The sequence below is a fragment of the Aristolochia californica genome, unplaced genomic scaffold, assembly GCF_029961685.1.
Source record: "Aristolochia californica isolate CCGP_79_NKW_82.1479 unplaced genomic scaffold, dmAriCali1.0.hap1 SCAF_8, whole genome shotgun sequence".
In the NCBI taxonomy this organism is placed as follows: Eukaryota; Viridiplantae; Streptophyta; class Magnoliopsida; order Piperales; family Aristolochiaceae; genus Aristolochia; species Aristolochia californica.
In genome coordinates this window covers 37,456,983-37,477,514 of record NW_027182279.1, presented here as the reverse complement: position 1 = coordinate 37,477,514, position 20,532 = coordinate 37,456,983, and the positions used below count along the sequence as shown (strand labels likewise).

Here is a 20,532-nt window from a genome sequence, read left to right as displayed (position 1 = left end):
TGTAAAACTATAAATAAAGGCATTGGCTAAGAGGTAGGGCATTGAAGCACTCTCCTCTCTTTCCACAAATTCGTCCAGCCCTCATTTTTCTTTTTGACACAACCCTCTTCTCCCTTAATCCAAACTCTCTCCTTCTACGTTCTTCTTCTTCTCTTCTCCTTCTCTCTTCTTCTTCTTCTTCTTTCTTGTTGATCTAAAGTTTTTTTCATGAGATCCTAAATTCTACAAGGGCTTAAAGCACTTACCTTAGATAGGAACTTTCAGGTCTAAAGAGAGGAAGATAACTGGCATTGGAGCCACTTCCAACAACAACAAGCCTCAATGCATCTTCTCAACTGCTGAACTGATATTTGGAGACATCTCATGGTGGAGACATGGAGAAAGCTTCAGCTTTGGCCAAGACCTTGAATTATTAGATAGTTTCTGAGACAAATGAGACTAGGAAAAATAATGGAGGGATGTTTTCAGCATTCTCCCTGCTCTGGAATTTGAAGCATTCGCGACATCTTAATATAACATCCATAATTTGGAAATGCTACATTTAGATTATCATTGCCATTTGCAAACCTCATGAATCTGCAACCTCTCTTCTTGTGAAATAGATTTACGCTATCTCACTCTATGTTTAAACATCCTCACCCCTGTCATGCGAAAAAAGTTGGGGCCATTCTGGGGGATTAGACAAATAGCACAAGAGGTTTGATCATTGATTTTCCAGCAACTCGTTCCATGCATCAACATCTCCCCTTCAATGACGGAGTCCTACATATGCCTCTAGAGGTCTGCATATGCATAGAAAGGAGATCAACATTAAAATCGAAATAAAAATTTAATAAAATTAGGGATTATTTCTTCAGAGGTTTGGCTTACGATATGGAGGACGATGACGAAGAGATCAATACTGAGCTTCTTCAATCGCAGCTGAAGGAGAAGAGCAAAACCCATGAAGACCAGCTTCACACCTTATTCTCTCCTCTCAGACTTAGATAAGAGTCTTTGCAGCAAAAATGAGGCAGTTGAGATGAGTCCGTGCGTTCCTAGGTGAGCGACCTCAGAGGTTTGGCTTACGATATGGAGGATGATGAAGATGAGACCAACACTGAGTTTCTTCGATTGCAGCTGGAGGAGAAGAACAAAACCCATGAAGATCAACAATGTTGTTGCATTCAACAACATCCAAAAACTCCCTTTCTCCCTCAATAATGGAGTCCCACCCTCATGTCTAACATTTTCCATTAGAGCTCTGCATAGGAATAGCAAGGAGATCAATATTAAAATACTGAAACAATCTACATATAGTTCTAGACACATTTGCAAAAGGAGGGCCCAGAGCTCTTACCTCACAAAGGAACCTCCACCAATAGCAATAACCCTCAATGCATCTTCTCATCTGCTGAATTGATATTTGGAGACATCTCATGGTGGAGACATGGAGCAAGTTTCAGCTTTGGCCCTAGACCTTGTGAGATGTTGAAGAGAGGCCAAACCTCCTCGATATTTAAGGCAAAGAGGAGGGAATCCATTTATGCTTCGTGGGAACCCATTGGTGTAATTACTTGCCATGGAAACGTTGTGCCAGCTTGTTAGCTGGGTGGCTTTCCACATTTGACTTTCTACTTTCCCAAAGAAGAGTCATTCCTTGGTTGTACCACTTATTGTCAATTAATACTTGCTACAAAAGTGTAAAATGAGGGTTCATAGTTGTTTCTCTTTTAACTATGGAAAAACCTTTTCAAAACAGGATATTTACGCACCTGCATATAGGCATCTTTTATTCCTCCCTTAGTCTCCCGAATGCCTTCAGAGGGTTGGAAATGGATCAACAAACTAACTCATCAACAATTATTCAAACAATCCAAATCCAAATAAAAGATAACGGATCATCCTTGAACTCTCTTAATGGACATCTATGTCTTATTAGGTCGGGATTGGAATATGAGGGCATTCATTATTACTAGAAGTTAAGTGGAATCATAAATTGGAAAAATATTAGGAGAGGAAGTCGATCGGTCTCTGGTCGCGTAAGCTACATTTTTCGTAGAGAGGGGGGAGTTGTTCTTTTTTGTTAACATTAAATCTTATTTTAAAATTATTTTTAAAATTATTTTTAAAATTTCTATATTAGGCTGCTCCACGAGGTTTCTATTGGAAAATCTATCGAATCAAATTCGTCCTACATAAACCTGATTATCTTATCAAAACAAATTAAAAAATTATCTTCATAGAATATATGCATGAATGTTTTAATAGACAAAGAAAATACCTAATGTCCTTATGAATTTTCTAATTAATAAATAATACACTTAGGATTTGTCCAAAAGGGTGCTTTTGGAAGAGAGGGATGAAATACTTCCACCTTAGTGACTCTTACAGATTTCAGACATTATAGATTTTTTAACCTTACTAAGATTAGTAGACACTAGTCTTAGTCGTAGTTTCAATTTTCTTTAATTACATATCTCACTTTGTAATAGATTTAAATATCTTGGATTGGCCAAAAGTTTCACATATCAACTTGAATATGAAATATAAATATTAAAAAATCTGTTGTTGGTTTTTAGAGTACACTTAGGGATTCAACATCCAGGTCTTATTAGGTTGGGAATGGATTACATCCATCATTATTAAAAGGAACTATAAATAGGAAAAACATTAGGTGAGGAATTCGGTCCCTAATCATGTACCCCATGCATCTTGCATAGAAGAGAGGCTCGGGTGGGTGGGGGGGGGGGGGGGGGGGGGGGATGCAGTGTTATGTATAATTAATATGTTTAAAAATTATATATTTTGTTTCTTTGTGATGTTTCTATTGGAAAATATCTATTGAATTGGATCCATAATACATAAACCTAACTATCTTATCAAAACAAATGTAAAAAACTGTCTTCATAAAGTTTACCTAATGTTCATTCTTAAATATTCAATTAATATATACAAGGCACATGGATTTAGTCCAAAGAACCTTTGAGAGATTAGGAAGAGGAAGATTAAATACCTCCTCCTTAATGAATTTTAGGGATTGGATTAAGAGAGCATTGATCTCTATTAATTGTTATGAGGAAACATAAATAGGAAAAACATCAAGAAAAGAGTTTGATCTCTAATTGTATACATCGTGCCTAGTGTACAAATAGGGGGGATTATGGCTGTGTTTGAATGTACAATTATTTTTATATTATTTTAAATATATAACATCAACAAGTTAAAAACTCTATTCTGGATCCGTAGTAAGTAAAACCCCAATATCTGATCAATTATTTTTAACTGTAAGGGGAACCATAAATAGAAAGAATATCAGGAGAGGAATTCAATCATTAATCATGTACATTGTGCTTCTTGTACAAAGAAGGGGGAATTGTGCCTACAAATTTTAATATATAATTGATTTTTTAATTATCTTAAATATATATTTGGAAGTTTCTCAAAGGTTTTTATTCAAAATATCTATTGAATTTTATCCTTAGTACATGAACCTGATTATCTTATCAAAACAATTTCAAAAATTGTCTTCATAGAAAATATACATGAGTGTTTCAATAGTTGAAGAGAATACCTAATGTCATTATGAAATATCCAATTAATAAATACATGCATCTAGGGTTTATCGAGAGAGCGCTTAAGAGACTAGGAAGAGTGGGTTTAAATACATCCGCCTTGTTGACAATTAGGGATTTTAGGCAGTATATATTCTTTGTTTCCTTACCAAGATTAGAGAATCTCGTCTAGGTGAAAGTTCCATTTTCTTTAACTACATTCTTAAATTTCTAATAGGTCTTAAGGATTGCGGCTTGTCCAAAGTTTTCACACTAAATGTCCAATGAAATGGGTTATGTACCAAAATTAAGGGTGGGTTAGGAATACGAGGGCAAGTCATGGACATGGTTAAGTTTTCAATCTATCGCTAGTTTGGGGTTTTTGTGTTTAAAGTTGGGCAAGACATGATTATGTGTTTTGTTTGCCCTCCTAATGTTAACTTTTCTCATTAATTAAACTTGAGGACATGAGTCTTACACCCTACTTCTTAGAAACGAACTTTCCTAGTCTTTAATACATGCATGTTACCCCCATTTTTTTACTTACTAAAGTGATATTTGTTAGGGCCCATTTTGATTCATTAGCATGACCAAGTGAGCGGCCTTATTCAATCAAGTCTCTCTCCTTTTCCAAATTCATCTAAGCTCTCTTAACCTAAAGGCTCTCTCCCTTTTCTCTCTTTCTCCCTTATTTACTCAAGTTCCCTCTCTCTCTCTCTCTCTCTCTCTCTCTCTCTCTCTCTCTTACTTTGCTCGAGGTTCTAATCATGAGGTCATAAATTCAACAATGTCATTTGTGGTTATTTTGGTTTGAAAGTTTAGGATTTAAGTTATAATTAGTCGTATGTTGGAGTAGGAAACTTACACCATTTTCTCACCTTTTATGAAGACTCCAACAAAAGTACATTCATCGTTATAAAAAAATTCAATAGTAGTCCATAATTAATCAAACCGAGAAGAAAATAAATCAATTGTGAATTTTTTACAATCCACACCTACTTCTGTCGGTATAAAAATGGATTGCATGTAAATTTGAAAGTCACTTGATACGATATAAAACAACCGCAAATCAATATAAACAATTAATTTATCCAACAAATCCACAATAATATATGAGTTGAAATTTTCATATCTATTTGAACTGAGTTGTATGGGCAATGTTGCATCCCCCTCATGGATTCTCATGTAAATGAATATTTTTGGAATACATAGAATCTTGTTTCATTTTTTTCATTTTCTTTTTTACTTTTATTCTCTTGACATTTTCCTTTTTTTTCACTTTCCCAGTTTCCCTACCTTTCAAGCGAGTTGAATTGAAATTGAGCTCTGGATTCAGTTCAAGAAGTACGGAAATAAGAAATTCAAAGTTTCAGTGTTACCGTTACCTCCCGCAATGTGAAATCCCTTTCTCCTCTCCCCTACCCAGTGCAGTATGGCCTTTCTTAACCGATTGCGCGTCATAAATCCGCCTCTTGTTTCTCTCTTCAGGCGAAAGAGATTTATTCAAACTCGTCGCTCCTCTCAAAACCAAGCTCCTGGCTCCTCCAGAATCGGTTTTCTCCAACATCCCTCTGGAGAGAGCAGTGATAATGACTGGCCTTATTCCAAACAAGAGAGGGAAGGAAGTAAGGATGTTGCGTCTTTCAGCGGGACCGCGTCAGAAACGGTTGTCAGAGTATGCGACTCAATTTCTCATTGTTATGAAGAAGGCGATAGAAGGCTTCTGTTTCTGCAAATTGATTCCGATTTGAGTCACGAGCAGGCCGTAACTATTGCTGCGTTGCTTGTAGAGAGAACTGGATCCATGGTTGCTTTGGCTTTTTTCGAGTGGGCGACTAGGCGTGTGGAATTCCGGCATATCATGCTCCTGTATATAACAATGGCAAGTTCCTTAATTGATTCCGGAGTATGGGAGAAAGCCCACGATGTGATGCGACATGTGGTGAAGAATTTCTCAGAAATTGGGAAATTAAAAGAAGCCATTGATATGGTAATAGAGATGACAACAAGAGGTCTGCCTCTTACTGTTCACATACTAAATTTTATTCTGCGGGTTACTGTGGATTTTGGTCTGATTGATTTAGCAGAATATGCGTTTGTAGAAATGATTGAACGAGGGTTTCGGCTGATATTTGCAGTTTCAAGACTTTGATCATCGCATACTGTAAGAATGGGTCCGTTGAAAAAGGTGACAAGTTGTTGTGGGAGATGACAGCAAAAGGCTTCCAAATCGATAATGTTATGTGTACTGTAGTTGTTAATGCTTTTTGTGAAAATGGTCATGTAAGCAGGGCATTTGGCATTCTTGAGAAGATGGCCGATAGTAGTTCTGGTCCGAATATGATCAATTACACGGCCTTAATTCATGGATTATGCAAGAGAGGTAGCATAAAGCAAGCATTTGAAGTTTTAGAGGAAATGGTTAGGAAGGGTTTAAAACCAAATGTATATATACTCTCACAGTTTTGATAGATGGGCTTTGTAAGAAAGGTTGGACTGAGAAAGCTTTTAGATTGTTTCAGAAACTTGAAAGAAGTAATACTTACAAACCTAATGTTAGTACTTACACTGCTATGATTGGGGGGTACTGTAAGGAGAACAAGTTGAATCGGGCTGAGATGTTATTTTCTAGAATGCAAGAGCAAGGACTGGTTCCAAACACAAACACTTACACAATTCTTATTGATGGACACTGCAAAGTAGGTAACTTTAGTCGAGTTTATCAACTGATGGACAGAATGTCAACACATGGGTTTGCTCCAAATATTTGTACATATAATGCAATAACAAATGCACTTTGCAAGAGGACAAAACTCCACGAAGCTCATGAACTTCTTCAGATGGGTCTTAAACATGGATTACAGGCTGATCAAGTTACATATACTATCCTTATAAATGAAAACTGCAAACGAGCTGACTTAGGTCGGGCTTTATTATCGTTTAATGAGATGTTTAAAGTTGGCTGTAAGCCTGATATTCATACTTACACCACACTGATAACTGCCTACTCCAAGCAAAGGAGGATGAGAGAGAGTGAGCAGCTCTTTCATGAAGTTGTCAAACTTGGGCTGACTCTGACCAAGCAAACTTACACTTCAATGATTTATGGATACTGTAGAGATGGGAATTTGGAGGCAGCTCTGAAGTTTTTCCAAAAAATGACAGAGAAGGTTTGCATTGCTGATTCAGTTACTTATGGGGCTTTAATTAGTGGTCTTTGTAAACAGTCCAAGTTAAAGGAGGTAAAGGCTCTTTATGATGCTATGGTGGATAAGGGGCTATCTCCTTGTGAAGTTACCTCAGTTACTGTTGCTTATGAATGCTTCAGGAAAGAGGAATCTGTGATTGCCATGGCTGTCTTGGACAGGTTGGAAAAGAAGGCCTGGGCTCGAACTGCAAATATTTTGGTCAGAAAGCTGAGCAATGATGGTGATGTTGACAATGCAGCTCTTCTTTTCCAATATTGCTTTACTGGGTTCATGACTGCTTGCTATAGCAACAACAAGTATTCTGTTGCTTCTGATTTATCTAGTAGGATTGAAAAGCTACTCGTTCAGAGGTATGAACCTCTAAAAGACGCCCATGATGTGTTTTATTTATCTACCACTTCACTTCAATCACTATGGAAGTGTTATCAAGATTTTGGTCTGACTCCAGTGGCACTGCGGAGTTTCTGATACAGACCAAATGAAGTTGCAGGCATTTCATGGTTGGTATCTGGACTACATTGTCAAAAGTTGCAGTTGTTAGTGAATAAGATGATTTGTCAACAAAAATATGATCAAAGTAAACATGTGCCAAGAACAACTTACTAATTTTATGTTGACAAGTTAATGTAGTACAAGGATGGAAAAGGAAGTTTTTGTTTTTTTTTTTTTTTTCTTGTTTTTAAAATATTGATCAAAAGAAGTGTTTATTATCATTGCTGAAAAGGTAACAGGCTGCCTGCACTCTCTGCTGATAAATAAGGCCAAGTTTGAAATCAAATTTGTATTGGGGTGATATCTCCCACCAAAATATAGCTATTGTTATTGAGGCCTTTTTCATAATGTTGTTCTCTGAAAGTCTAATATTGATAAATGACCAATAGCTATTGTAATTGAAGTTTTACTTCTTCATAATGTTCTCCTCTGAAAGTTTAATTCATAAATGACAAGTAGCTATTGTAATTGGGGCCTTACTTCTTCATAATGTTGTCCTGTGAAAGTTTAGTTGATTAGTGACAAATTGATCCGTAATGAGGATCTCTAAATGTAATGGATTTAGAAACAGCTTGATGGTCTTTCATTTCAGGTCTCAGTGTCCCAGTCATTATATGAACTTGTTCATAGGTGCGGTGGTATCTGAGATCGAGGATGCACTATTGGATGTCATCCAGTAGTCAATTGATTTTCAATTGGCATACTTATCAGTTAGTTCAAATCACTATTACCTGTATGCTCACATTGCAGTATTGAAAGAATGTTATTTTGTCAAGGGATACAAATGGAAAAATTGAAGTTAACCTTTTGTTTTCATTTAATTTTTCTATATTCTTACTGATTACAAACATTTCCATCAAGTTAATGGTTGTCACCAATTAGACAGTTAAATTTATTGTGATGACCTAATTGAAAATTCTGATAATTAAGTCTCTATCATCAAACAAAGTTAATTATCAGTGAGTAGTAGTTGATTGAACTTATTTCTTGATAGTTTAGTAGTGTTTATGACTCGTTTTTCAAGTTATTTATTTGTGATAGTGTTGAGGGTAAGTCTTGCTATGGTTTCATTTGTTAGTATTCAAACAAGTTGCATCAATATAACTAAGATGAAGATGCTTTCATTGTTAACTCAAGTTCTCTAAAGACCTTGCAGAGTTGTTTGGCAACTGGGATCATTTAGTTATGTTACAAGTTAAATAGGAGAAGCCAATTACAGGCCACAGGTGCATAAAATGTAATGTGATGGCAAAGGTTCCCTAATCCCCTTTATGTGTTTGTCCATAGGAACAAGAAGGCATCCCTTCTTCCTCTTCTTGTTTTTCAGGCAGGATTTTTTTAAGTGAAGGAGATTTGAAGAGTAGGCCTCTTCTTAGAAGAAGATGACTATTGCAGATTTAAAGGGGTTCTGGAAGATTTTCAGCCTTTTATGGAGGTAGTGTTCATCCTCTCAATTCTTCTTATAAACTTTTTAGGGTAATTTTGTAAGAGGGAATTAATATCATCTCCCTTGTGAATTACATTTTTGTATTTCAACTATAACCTTTGTAATCTTGTAATTTTTCAATATGGAGGGTTGATCCAATATGAAAAGTCATTTGGTGCAAAACGCTATCTCAGTTGTCCGATCATGATGAGCTGAGTGGTTTATGTGATTATGATCTTATAGTTATTTAATTGGGTTGTTTTAGGTCTTATTGAATAGTTACAGTTAGTGATATGGATAAAGGGTCAAGTTATTGTGCTCCCAGTGTGGTTTCAACTCCTTTAAATGCCTTTACTCTTTCTATTGGCAATGATCCTATTTTTGTTAGTAATTCTACTTTTAATCCTAGAACAAGTGAATGACTAGAGGATTCAAATGTAGAGATAAAATCTTATTCACCTAGGAAAAGGAAATTAAGTTAGAAGTGTGGAATGATTTTGAAAAACGCAAGGGATAAAAATGGAAAGGAGATTACTACATGTTTACATTGTGATAGCAAATTTGATGGATTAAGTAGTAAAGGTCACCTCTCACTTTAGAAAGCAAGCATCAACATGTCCATAGAAAGTTTATGTGGATATTAAATAGGAAATTTTGTCATCATCCAAATTTCTGAATGAGGAGCAAAGCAAGATAGTTAACTTAAGTTTGATCGATAGCTGAATCGTATAGATCTTACTAACTTTGTATGTAAACATGACCTCCCTTTTAATTTTATAGAGTCTGAGTATTTTGGTATTTTTTATGAAAGTTTGCAGCCTCGATTTAAACTTTGTTCTAGAAATAAATTAAAAAAAGAGGTTTTGAATATTTATGAAAAAGAAAAGGAGAAATCATATAAATTTTTGGATAAATTTGATGTCCATGTTAGCCTTACTATTGATTTGTGGAAATCTAGTCAAACTATGGGTTATGCATGTTTGACAACTCATTTCATTGATGATGAATGAATTTTACAAAAGAAAATCCTTGCGTACATGTAGAGGCTCCACATACAACTGAAGTCTTTATCAAAATCCGAAGATTCAAAATTTGAATTGTAATAGTGATAAGAAGTTGTGTGCCATCACCCTTGATAGTGCTTGTATAAATATTGAAAAATGGGTTGTGTGACAAGAAGTAATTGATATATGGTGGGTGTTTTTTTCATATTCAGTGTAGTGCAAATATTTTTTATTTAATTGTGTTGGATGATTTGTGGGTAACATCTAACTTTATAGATAAAGTAAGAAGGAAACATGTGATGATGAATGGGATGTTACTAATCACATAATTGAATGCTTTGATAGTATTTTACAATGCCACTCCTAGGCATTTTGGAATAAATTATGTGACAACAAATTTTAATTTTGATAATGTTTGTACCTTATATGTTAAATTAAATTAGTGAATAAACAGTGAGTATCATTACATTAGAGAAGTGGCAAAAGTTATGATGACTAAGTTTTTGAAATATTGGGAAGAGTGTAGTTTGATATTCATTGTAGCTTGACTTTTTTATCCATGGTTCAAGAGGGATTACATTGAGTATGTACGAGACAATTTATGATGTAGAGTCCCATATTCAAAGGGTATGGTTTTTCTTCTATGATTTGTATTCAAAATATTCTTCAAAGTTTAGTCTACCTATTTATGATTTTGCTCCGACTAAGAGTTATGGGAAACAAATTATTGATGAGAGAGGAAGGTTGTGATGCAAAGTAGTTGAGAGGCGGTCTTGTAAAATTCTTAAGATCTAGATCATCGGTGGGATCTCAAATGAAGAGTGAGTTGGATGTCTATTTGGATGGGATTCATTCTTTAGATGAGGCTGGTTTTGATGTACTACAATGGTAGAAAGGTTATGGGATAAAATTTTCAATTCTTTTAAAGATTGCAAGAGATATTGTTACAACTCCAATTGCTAGTGTTACTTTTAAATCTACTTTTAGTATAAGTTCTAGAGTAATTGATGAACATTGTACTTCTTTGGTTGAAGAGATTATTGAAACATTGATGTCTATATCAGATTGGTTTCCATCTTAAAAACAAAGTATGATTTTAATTTTTTAATAGTTAAGTAAATTAATTTTATAATTATTTATATACTTTATTTATGTTTGTCATTTTGGAGATGATTTTTCTTCATAATCATGTTTATAGAAGGATGTTTGATTAAGTTGTTTTCTTACGGAAACTAGAAAGGTAAATAATTAAGATCTAATAGGTTTTTAATTAAAAATTATTTATTATCAAGTATTCATACTAAGTTGATTGTAAGTATTTCAACTTTGATTATGATGATGGAGGGGCAAATGAGATATCCACAAAGTTTTGAAATTGTTGTGAAGATGCAAAGTTTTGCATTTATTTTTTGAAGATGAGTGTTTGTAGTTATGAACTTGTTTGAAGAATAATGCTTTTATTTTTTATGATGAAAAATATGAATATTTGAATATTATGTTGAAATTTTATAGGAATTTAATAATTCATGTTTCTTTATTTTTTTATCCTTTACTATTTTTCAATTTTTAGATATTGTTTGAATTTTTATTATAAGAATCCAAATCTGGATATTATCTAGATCCATATACTATCAGAGTGGATTAGATTCAAATATTTGATTTTGGATAGCTTCCTAGATATCCAGATTTTGGATATCTGAATATATGATCCATATACACCCGAAGTTGTATCGACTATGTCCTATCAACTTAATGAATCTCTCTCAATCAGTTGATTGTACATTTATCCCATTTTTTTTTATTAACTAGCTTTAACTTTTGGTTAATAAAAATAAATAAAATGACCCAAGTTGATTAATAGTGACATGTTGGGTATTGAATTTCTAGAAAAGAGAAAAACTTTAGTGACTTGTTTTAATTTGAGTACAATGAACCTCTATTTATAATAGAGGAAACAAGTAATTCCAATTACAATTAAACTACCTTTATTCCATTTACACCTAAAGTTAAATACTAAAAGTTAAGTTCTAAAACAATAGAACAACTAAGCATAAATAGAAGGCTAACATAACTAAAACACCTTTAACTAGGATACTTCTCCTTTGAGACTTTTATAAGACACTACCATATTAATTATAGCTTTGTGAGACTTTTTACTGTGAGAGTTATATAACTCTCTTCAATACTTGTTCTTCAATATTGGGGTTTTAAGAAATCGAGACTTATTCTTGGAGTTCCTTATTGAGCTAGCTGATAATTTTTAGTGTTGCCTTCTTCGGGAAAATGGACTAAGGTCATATAATAACAATGTAATGGTAGGGTATATAATTTGATTGATAGTGACATACTTGGGTTTTTAGGTTTTGAAGTGTTTTCTTAATCTCTGTGGGGTTTTAATGAGATAGTTAATTGATTTTATAGATAATACAACACGTGAAATAGAAGTTATATCAATTTCTAATTAAAGTTATATTGTAAAGTTATTTTAAAGATTTTTCCGATCAAGTAAATCTAGGCCCAAGTAGCAAATATTTTTAATCAAAGATTCATTGAATATTGCTAATACAATGCAATATTTTTTTAAAAAATTCATATGTATTAATAGTTTAATTTTTGGTTAACTTTATGTATTATATAATACTTTGTGATATCAAATGTAGCAAAATAATTTTTATTTCAATATAAATTATAAATAACATAAGATATTAAAGAAAATTTTTGTTTACTTTATGTTAGTCTATTTTATAGATTAATGTGTTTCTAATATTTTATATTTCTAAAATTATATCATTTATTTATTTATGTACTTTATTTATATTAATAAATTAAATAAAGTGGTTTATATTTATATATTATTTAGTATTAGTTTTCGTTTTATTTTAAAGTATTTTATTTAATTAAAATTTCCAATATATTTTTTTGTTTATTTTCTTAAATTTTAAATTTTTGTTTACTTAATTTATTTTATTTAAATATTTTAAAATTATTTATTGGAATTATTTTTTATATTTATTATATTGGACTATATTCTTTAATTGTTTTCTGAAATAATTTAATTATCATTATTATTTATTTATAATAAATATTAAGTGTTATTTTTATTTTTAGTGTTCTTTAGTTAATTTCATTCATTTAAATAATATTTTTTTAATAAATATATTATTTTATTGTTTTTTAATTACCCATTTTTTACTCTTTATTTTTATTTTTGATAATTATTGACTGACCTATTTGTAATTGTTTTTCTATATTTTATTGTGTCATGTTAATAATGTGTTTTACTGCTTTTTCATTAATTAAAAAATTTCTATTTAGTTTAATTATTTATTTTCCTATTTATTTATTTCTTTTTTGTATGTACGTAATTATGCATTTTTATTTGAATTACTCTTTTTATTTTTTATTAATTGTTTTGTGTTTTATTTTTTAAGATTGATTGATTATTTCGCATTTCCTGTTTTACATTATATTCCAGTTTTTGTATACCTTTTATTTAAAATGAGATTTTGATTTATTTTGGTTTATATTCTTTCTTTTATTCTTTTTTTTTGTTCTTTGTGTGCATCATATAGGGTTCATGCTAGTTGTACATCTACTTCAATGGACTCAAAAATTTCCCTCATGTTGAGACTCTATAAGTAATAAAGTAGGGGAAATATACTCTGATATCATTTATTCCCACTGGGAAATATACTCACATAGTGAAAGTGGCTTGCTTTTCTTTTATGGTATAGAATCAATCCATTGCTCCCTCCATGTATGGGAAGTTCTCCTTTTTGAAGCAGTCGAAAAAGTGATCCCAAGAACAATAGGTCAGTTTGTTGGAAAAAGGGAATTGAAATGTAGATGATTCCTCTTCCATATATATGATCGATTTCGTACGTTAGCTATAACTATAAAACATGTAACAACAAATAAGATTCTTAAAAGCTTTAAAATTATAAAATATCTTTAATCGATAATGAAAGGAGTTAATTAATTAGAAAATTATTTTTTAACTAATTAACATACAAGTTATATATTTAGTAAATAGAAAGTAATGGAATGTGTACCATCAAAAAATATTTTTAAAACCTAAAACTAATTTTTACAAAATATTTTTGAAATTAGAAAAGAACTTAAATCAATAACAAAGGAAAAATGGGAGAAAAAAGTCATACTGATGTGACCAATGATATGGCAATTGATTACGTTCGGATGATGTGGAACATGTTATCTTGGGATAGTAACGTGGCATATCATGTGGCAATTGCTTACATGCCAAATGATGTGGCACATACTATCTTTAAATGGTGATGTGCCAGATGATGTGGTGCCACTAGGGGTGGCTTCAAACCGAGCCGGCTCGTGAGTAGATCGGTTCGATTCGGTATAGTTCGAGATCCAGACATGACTCGTTTGAATTAACGAGCCGTGCTCGACCGAATCAAGGTTCGACTCAAAAGCTCACGAGCTGGCTCGTTAACTGGCGAGTCGCGGGATCGGGAGTGTAAGCGGGAGTGGTGGGGGAGGATCATAAACTAGTGAAACCCCGCGCAAGACGATTTCGCACTTGTGAAAGTCACATGTGCGAGATCATAAATAAGTAAAAACAAAAAAAACTCTTTGTCCCTTCCTCATGGCTCTTGAAAAAATTGAAAAGACATTTTAGTAGAAATACATTTCTAGAGACTATTAGTGGTTTTTTAAATAAATATTGAAAATACATTTTTAGTAGAAATATAGAAACCATTAGTGCCTCATTTTTTTTGGAAACATTTTTTAATTAGAAATTCTTATTAAAAAATCATATAATTTTCTAAGTAAGATTTTCTTGCCAAGATGGGCTAGAAAACTGTATAAAAAATTTTTGAATAAGTATTTGACAGTTGATGCTATAATACTTTTAGCATTAGGCAATTTTCATTACAATTTTGTGTTTGACATTTTATTTGATTAAAAATTTATCGATAAGTATAGTAATATATTAGATTGATTATTAATTTTTATTTATTTCCATATAAGAGGTAATTAGAGGTCCATTTCACTTTCCTAAGAAAATTTTAAAATATTTCTTGTAATTTTCTTGTAAGTCTTTAATAGTAATAGGATTTTATTTAAAGGTGTTTTTTGGAAATGTGTATCCTAGGAAAAACATTTCTAGTTTTTTCTAGAATATAAATTTTCAATCAGAGGCACTAAGGAGGCCATAGTAAATTTATGGCCAGATTCAAAAATTACAAAATAAGATAGACAACATTTGGGGTAAAAAAGATTAATATTGGTGGGTTCTAATCCATTATTGAGATTCAATCCCAAACCTCCCCTATCATTCTTTTTTTTTTAAATGTATGTATAATTTTATAGATAATTTATTTGACATTTATTTTATGTAGAGTATTAAATGTAGGTTAACCTCGAATTCGGCTAGAGCTCGAGCTCGAACTCTATTAAAATTTTAGGCTCGAGCTCGATTACAATTTTAGGCTTAAGGCTAGGTCGGCTCGAACTCGAGTTCGAAATCTTTAAATCAAGTTCGGCTTTAACATAGGAAGGTTCAGACTCAGCTGGATTCGATGCCACCCTTATGCTCAATTTTAAGTAGAGGTCATGCCCAATTTTATGTAAAATTTTATGTATAATTTTATATACAATGTATTTTTGAAAAGTTTTAAATGTATGTTGGAGCTCGAACTCGAGACATGTAATTTTTGAAAAGTTTTAAATGAAAACTCAAGCTCAGCTCGAACTCGGTTAAAATTAGTGGGCTTGAGCTCGATAACAATTTTAGGCTCGAGCTCGAGTTTGAAATATTTAAATCAGACTCGGCTCGAACATAAGTAGGTTCGGGCTCGGCTCGGTTCGATGCCACCCCTAGGTGCCACATGGCAATCAATGATTGACATGTCACGTTGGACTTTCCAAGTGGATAATTGACCAATCAAAGTTGAGTATTTTTATGATTAAGTTTCTGAGTTGGTTATTTTCAAAAATATATATTTTTTAAAAATGGTTAGTTTAGAACTTAATTTAAATAATATATATATTTATAAAAATTATTATAAGTTGTATAATTTCAAAATTTTTTTTCATCTCCATCCTACAAAGTTAACTTCACCCCGCTCCCTTGAAAATCCATCACAGGAACAGGATGAGACAGGTTGGATTTCCAAACTTGTAATGGATAGTTATAGAGAAAAGTTAAATGAATTTTTATGAACATAACATGAACCCAAACATGCACCTTTTAGTACGAGATGTGTCTCATAAACTCCTAAAATTGAGACTTCTCCATGTTAATGAGGAAGCAAACTGAACGCACTCTGGGAGTGGTAGAGAAGTCACCTTGATAGAGGTAAGTTGTTTCTTCTCTGTAGAAACAAATTTGCAGTTGATCTTTATTATCTCTTTGAGAAATATTCTGATTCCTCGCTGTTTGTCTCACACTCTGATCTCATTTATTCCAACTGGGAAATATACCCACAAAAAAAGGTGTATATATTTTATGCAACTTTTTTGTTCTTTGAAGTAGAATGATTCCAGACACAATTGAGTTTAGTTAGGAAAAGGGTAGGAAGACGAACAGAAGATGATTCTTGCTGAATAAGGTTTGATATTATTCTAGCTTTTAACTAGACTAAGAATATCTGATGAAGAAGCAGATACCAGCATTCTATGGGCATGAATCCCAACATTCAATTCCATGGAGTGACATGGTATCGTTCAGTCTTTTATTACTTTTTCTTTTTTCACAAGCCAAGAAGTTGAACAGAAACAGTAAGAGTTGATCCAGACGCGTCTCTGTGATTCCAGAAAATAAGAAACAGTTCTTTTTGCATTTCCTGAAATGAAAGATTCGTGGCTCAACCCACTCATCATCCAACACGGCTCGTACAGAAGAAGGCTTTCCACTTTGCCCGAAATGTCTTCGTTTCCTTTTCTTTCGTGCATTCAATGCTTCTTCTTACCAGTCTGAACAGAAATTCGTTTCCTGGGTTGGCAATACATGCTTAATATTCTCGAAGTGTCCTGGTTCTCTTCTCCTTTTATGCAACCGATTCTTGTTTCTACTGGAAGTTGACTGTTACCTCCACTGCTTGTCGGTTTTGGCAGCCATGAAGAGAAGAACTATAAAGCTTTAAATATATATGGAGAACACGTCACCATTTTATAACATTCTGGAGGCAACTACAACTTGGTGCGTTGCTTTCCACCAGCTGATGTCTTTCTCTTTTGATTGATATACTGGATGATGATATCATCTCTTCACTAATGTTCATATTCCTGTCTCTCAGAGAATGAACCAGCAGGGCTGCAGACGAATACCATCTTTTCTTCTTTTTCAGCCAATAACCAATTTGATCCAAAGGAATTTGATACCTATAAACAAGAGGAGGAATCAAGAACCAACTGGGACACTTGTATAAACACTAAGTTTCTCTCTGCTGTCCCAGCGAGTTCAGTGAGAAAGATGGGGTTCAACCCATTTTCGTTCGGAGCAGTTCTGGGGCGGTACAGAGCACATGCGTTCATGATCTTGGTTCAGGTTGGCTACACACTTCTCTACTTCATCACAGAGGCTTCTTTTAACCATGGAATGAACCCTCATGTCTATGTAACTTACCGACATATCGTATCCAGTATTGTGATGCTGCCTTTTGCCTATTTTCTTGAAAGGTACATTGTTGGCTCTAGATCTCTGCTATGCTGATCACTGGTTATCGCTTTGTTTACTTGTTGGAAGAAGATGGGTGCTTAGTAAAAGGGTACCAGTTGCACTGGAAGTTGAACAGATAGTTTTGCTTTCTCATACTTTATGAATTACAATTCTTTCTAAAGAGGACAAAATTCGAGTTGAATCCCTTCTTTTCTCATGACGTGCATGTTTTGCTTGTCAACTTGCAGAAAAATACGACCCAAGCTCACATTTGCTTTGTTTATGGAGCTATTTGTGCTATCTCTTCTGGGGTGAGAACATTTTATCTCCACTCCATCTCGAAATATATATTTTGCCTAAGAAGATGACATCTAGCCTATTTCCAGAAGAAGAGTCTTGCCTCCTCCTTTTACATTGTACTGTAAATAGTTTACTGTGATACAGACACTAAAGCAAAACCCTTTTGTGGTAACAGGGTCAGTTTAACTCTGAACATGTACTTTGCAAGCTTGAGATATACATCACCAACCTTCCTCTCATCTATGGTCAACACCATTGCTTCCTTGACTTTCATAATAGCAGTGGCACTCAGGTTCCCTTCTGCATCTTTCTTTTTCAAGTTTTGACCTGTTTTTCTCCATCTTTACCAATCTTCATCATCTGTTAACATTTTTGGTTATCTGTTATATAAAGGTTGGAGAGTCTAAATGCAAAGAGTCCAAAGGGAATGGCTAAGATTTTTGGGACTTTGATTTCCTTGGCTGGTGTAATGACAATGACACTATACAAGGGACCTGTAGTGAAGAAATTATGGGGTGCACCAATCCACATTCCAGGAAATTCTGTCATCCATGAACAGTGGCTTAAAGGGTCCATTCTCTCAGTGGCTAGTTGTATAACATGGTCTATTTGGTATATCATGCAGGTATATTTACCATTCACAGCAATGTTCTCACCCCTCTCCAAGTTTACTGCAACTTTAAATTCTGAGCTCTACCATCATTTTTCACAGGCAATGACATTGAAGAGGTACCCTGCCCAACTTTCACTGACTACATGGATGAGTTTTCTGGGTGCAGCACAAAGTGCTGTTTTCACTGCATTCCTTGAACATAAACCATCAGCATGGGCTGTAGCTCTCAACGTAGACCTCTGGAGTGTCCTATACGGTGTAAGCAGAGTTTCACAACTTTTGTAATGACAAAAACACTCTTTCAACAATTTTTTTTTTTTATGTTCTTGAGGATTTGTTGCAGGGTGTTGTCGTTTCAGGCCTGATCATCTTCATCCAGCTTTGGTGCACAGAGAAAAAGGGGCCAGTCTTTGTGACTATGTTTAATCCCGTCTCAACTGTTTTGGTAGCATTTCTAGCATATTTTGTCTTCGGAGAAAGATTATTCACGGGAAGGTAATGGTTGTCAATCTAAACTAAAAATTTATCTCAATCTGGCATTAGCAAGGATTCCCCAGGACTTGAGGGAGAAGTTTGATGTCACCAGAGATCCTGCTTCGATAGCTCACCACAGGATGTATAAACCTCTGGAGCCCATGTAGGACAGATTCCAAAATCCAAACAGCTCCATTGGAGGTCTGGAAGTTGGAGTGGCTAAGTCATTTCTACAAACACCTAAAATATTCTTGTATTTTGTTCAGCATAATTGGAAGCGTGGTTGTCATCATCGGTCTTTACTTGGTGCTATGGGGCAAAGAAGAGAACCAGAAGGACCAAAAAACGAATCAAGGGGAAGGAAAAGAAGACAGCCAAGAAAAGAATATTGATTTGGGAGAAAAGGGAGACGTCCCCTGAATACAAAGCTTGCAGCCCATCCCAGAAAGTAAGGCATAGTTATCTAAATCAAATTTTATAATTTTAAAACATGCTTCTGTTCATATTAGTTATTGGTTGGACAAGATTACTTTGTAATTTTTAAATAGTTGTAGCCTACCCAGACGTACCACATTTTGAGCACATTTTCTATCATAAAATATTGGTCCAAACAATTCATTCATGTGGCACCATTGGTCCTCGTCTCTTGTTTGGATGAGGCTTAGAAGACCAAGTCCAAAAGTTCTACGATCCTCAAAAAAAAAAAAAAAAAAAATACAAATCCTGTTTGTTTTATTAAACTTTAATTTATTTGAAACATTATTTTTGCGAAGAATAAGGGAATTATCTCTTTCTTTTCCTTCCTATAAAAAGAGAAGCACAAAAAAAAAAATAAAAAAAAAAAATAAGAGATGCAACCCCTTGTAAAAGTAAAGTTCATATACATAACTTGCTTGAAGAAATAAAACCCTCAAATAGAAAACTTCAATTCTTCAATTTTCAAATATGAGCAGAAGAAAACCACCGATATGACACGATGGCTTTGAAAATAAAAGCTAAATTTTTTTTGCATATTTCTAGGATCAAATCTCAATTTGAAAAGCTAGTCATTACCTGTTTTTAGGTTGGTTCGTAGCGTATGTCAAATTTTGATGAAAAATATTCTGAAAAATATAGAAAAATATTTAAAATATTCAAATTGTGCTTCGTGTAATTTCGGTAGGTCACTCACATAATTTAAAGGTGCACAAACAATGATATTATTTTTGGAATAGCTTAGGATTCTATATTAGGAGTTTGGGGTTGAGTCCTTTTCTTTAGAATTGAATCCTGTTAGCTTCTACGTCTCTTTCAGAGATGAAATCCTTCGTGTGACTCAAATCTCATGTTTTCTGCTTCTTAAATGGGTTGAATCCTTAATTAAACACAAAAGGATCACTTAGATAAGTTGGATCCCAAATCCATTTGATATAGTCAATTCTTATATATACATATTTCTTAAAAGGGTACAATCCTTAATTAATTCAAAACTTATTGTAACTTGGGTTTGACTCCTCGTTTACAAATCTTTTAGAGCTTCTTTAACATCTTTGGGCTCTATCTTGATAAAAGCTTGTTCTATTACATTTCAAGTTAGGCTTCTAGTGAGTCTAGGGTCATTAGGATCTCCTATGATATCTCTCTAGGATGATCAGTTTTGAATTTCCAAGCTGGGTAACTCACGAATTGCATATATGTGTTGCTGAGATACGTCACGAGTTTCATTTTCTTCCTCTCTTAAAATGTCACTCAAGGTTAGAATTTGAAGTTTCTCTTGTTGATCAAGAGCTTCTTCTTCATATTGATCACAAACTCCATGAGGCAAGGCAGGTCTTCTACGATCACTTTCATCAAATTTAACATGTA

General features: G+C 33.5%; 1 protein-coding gene and 1 pseudogene across 3 annotated transcripts; both read left to right on the top strand.

Annotated features, from left to right (window-relative positions):
* The first annotated feature begins 4,965 nt into the window (after positions 1-4,965).
* Positions 4,966-16,785, top strand: LOC137938454 (pentatricopeptide repeat-containing protein At4g19890-like; annotated as a pseudogene).
* Positions 16,786-16,823: 38 nt separating this feature from the next.
* On the top strand, positions 16,824-19,305 carry LOC137938914 (WAT1-related protein At5g07050-like). Of its 3 annotated transcripts, none has more exons than XM_068784023.1 (8): positions 16,824-16,841; positions 16,939-17,320; positions 17,549-17,611; positions 17,776-17,892; positions 17,994-18,225; positions 18,313-18,471; positions 18,557-18,708; positions 18,954-19,305. In XM_068784023.1, the coding sequence occupies exons 2-8, from the start codon at positions 17,115-17,117 to the stop codon at positions 19,105-19,107; spliced, it is 1,083 nt and encodes a 360-aa protein (XP_068640124.1). In that variant the 5' UTR covers positions 16,824-16,841; positions 16,939-17,114; the 3' UTR covers positions 19,108-19,305. The 3 variants fall into 3 exon arrangements, with proteins under 3 accessions (XP_068640124.1, XP_068640125.1, XP_068640126.1); XM_068784024.1 differs by lacking the exon at positions 16,824-16,841 and adding an exon at positions 17,321-17,409 and having other exon boundaries at positions 17,101-17,189; XM_068784025.1 differs by lacking the exon at positions 16,824-16,841 and having other exon boundaries at positions 17,297-17,409.
* The last annotated feature ends 1,227 nt before the right edge of the window (positions 19,306-20,532 follow it).

Bases quoted from the DNA above. Each gene is read 5' to 3' on its own strand.
- LOC137938914 (XM_068784023.1), top strand. From the start codon at position 17,115: ATGGGGTTCAACCCATTTTCGTTCGGAGCAGTTCTGGGGCGGTACAGA. The intron at 18,226-18,312 runs GTATATTTACCA...CATTTTTCACAG, and splicing joins CTATTTGGTATATCATGCAG to GCAATGACATTGAAGAGGTA. The intron at 18,709-18,953 runs GTAATGGTTGTC...TATTTTGTTCAG, and splicing joins GAAAGATTATTCACGGGAAG to CATAATTGGAAGCGTGGTTG.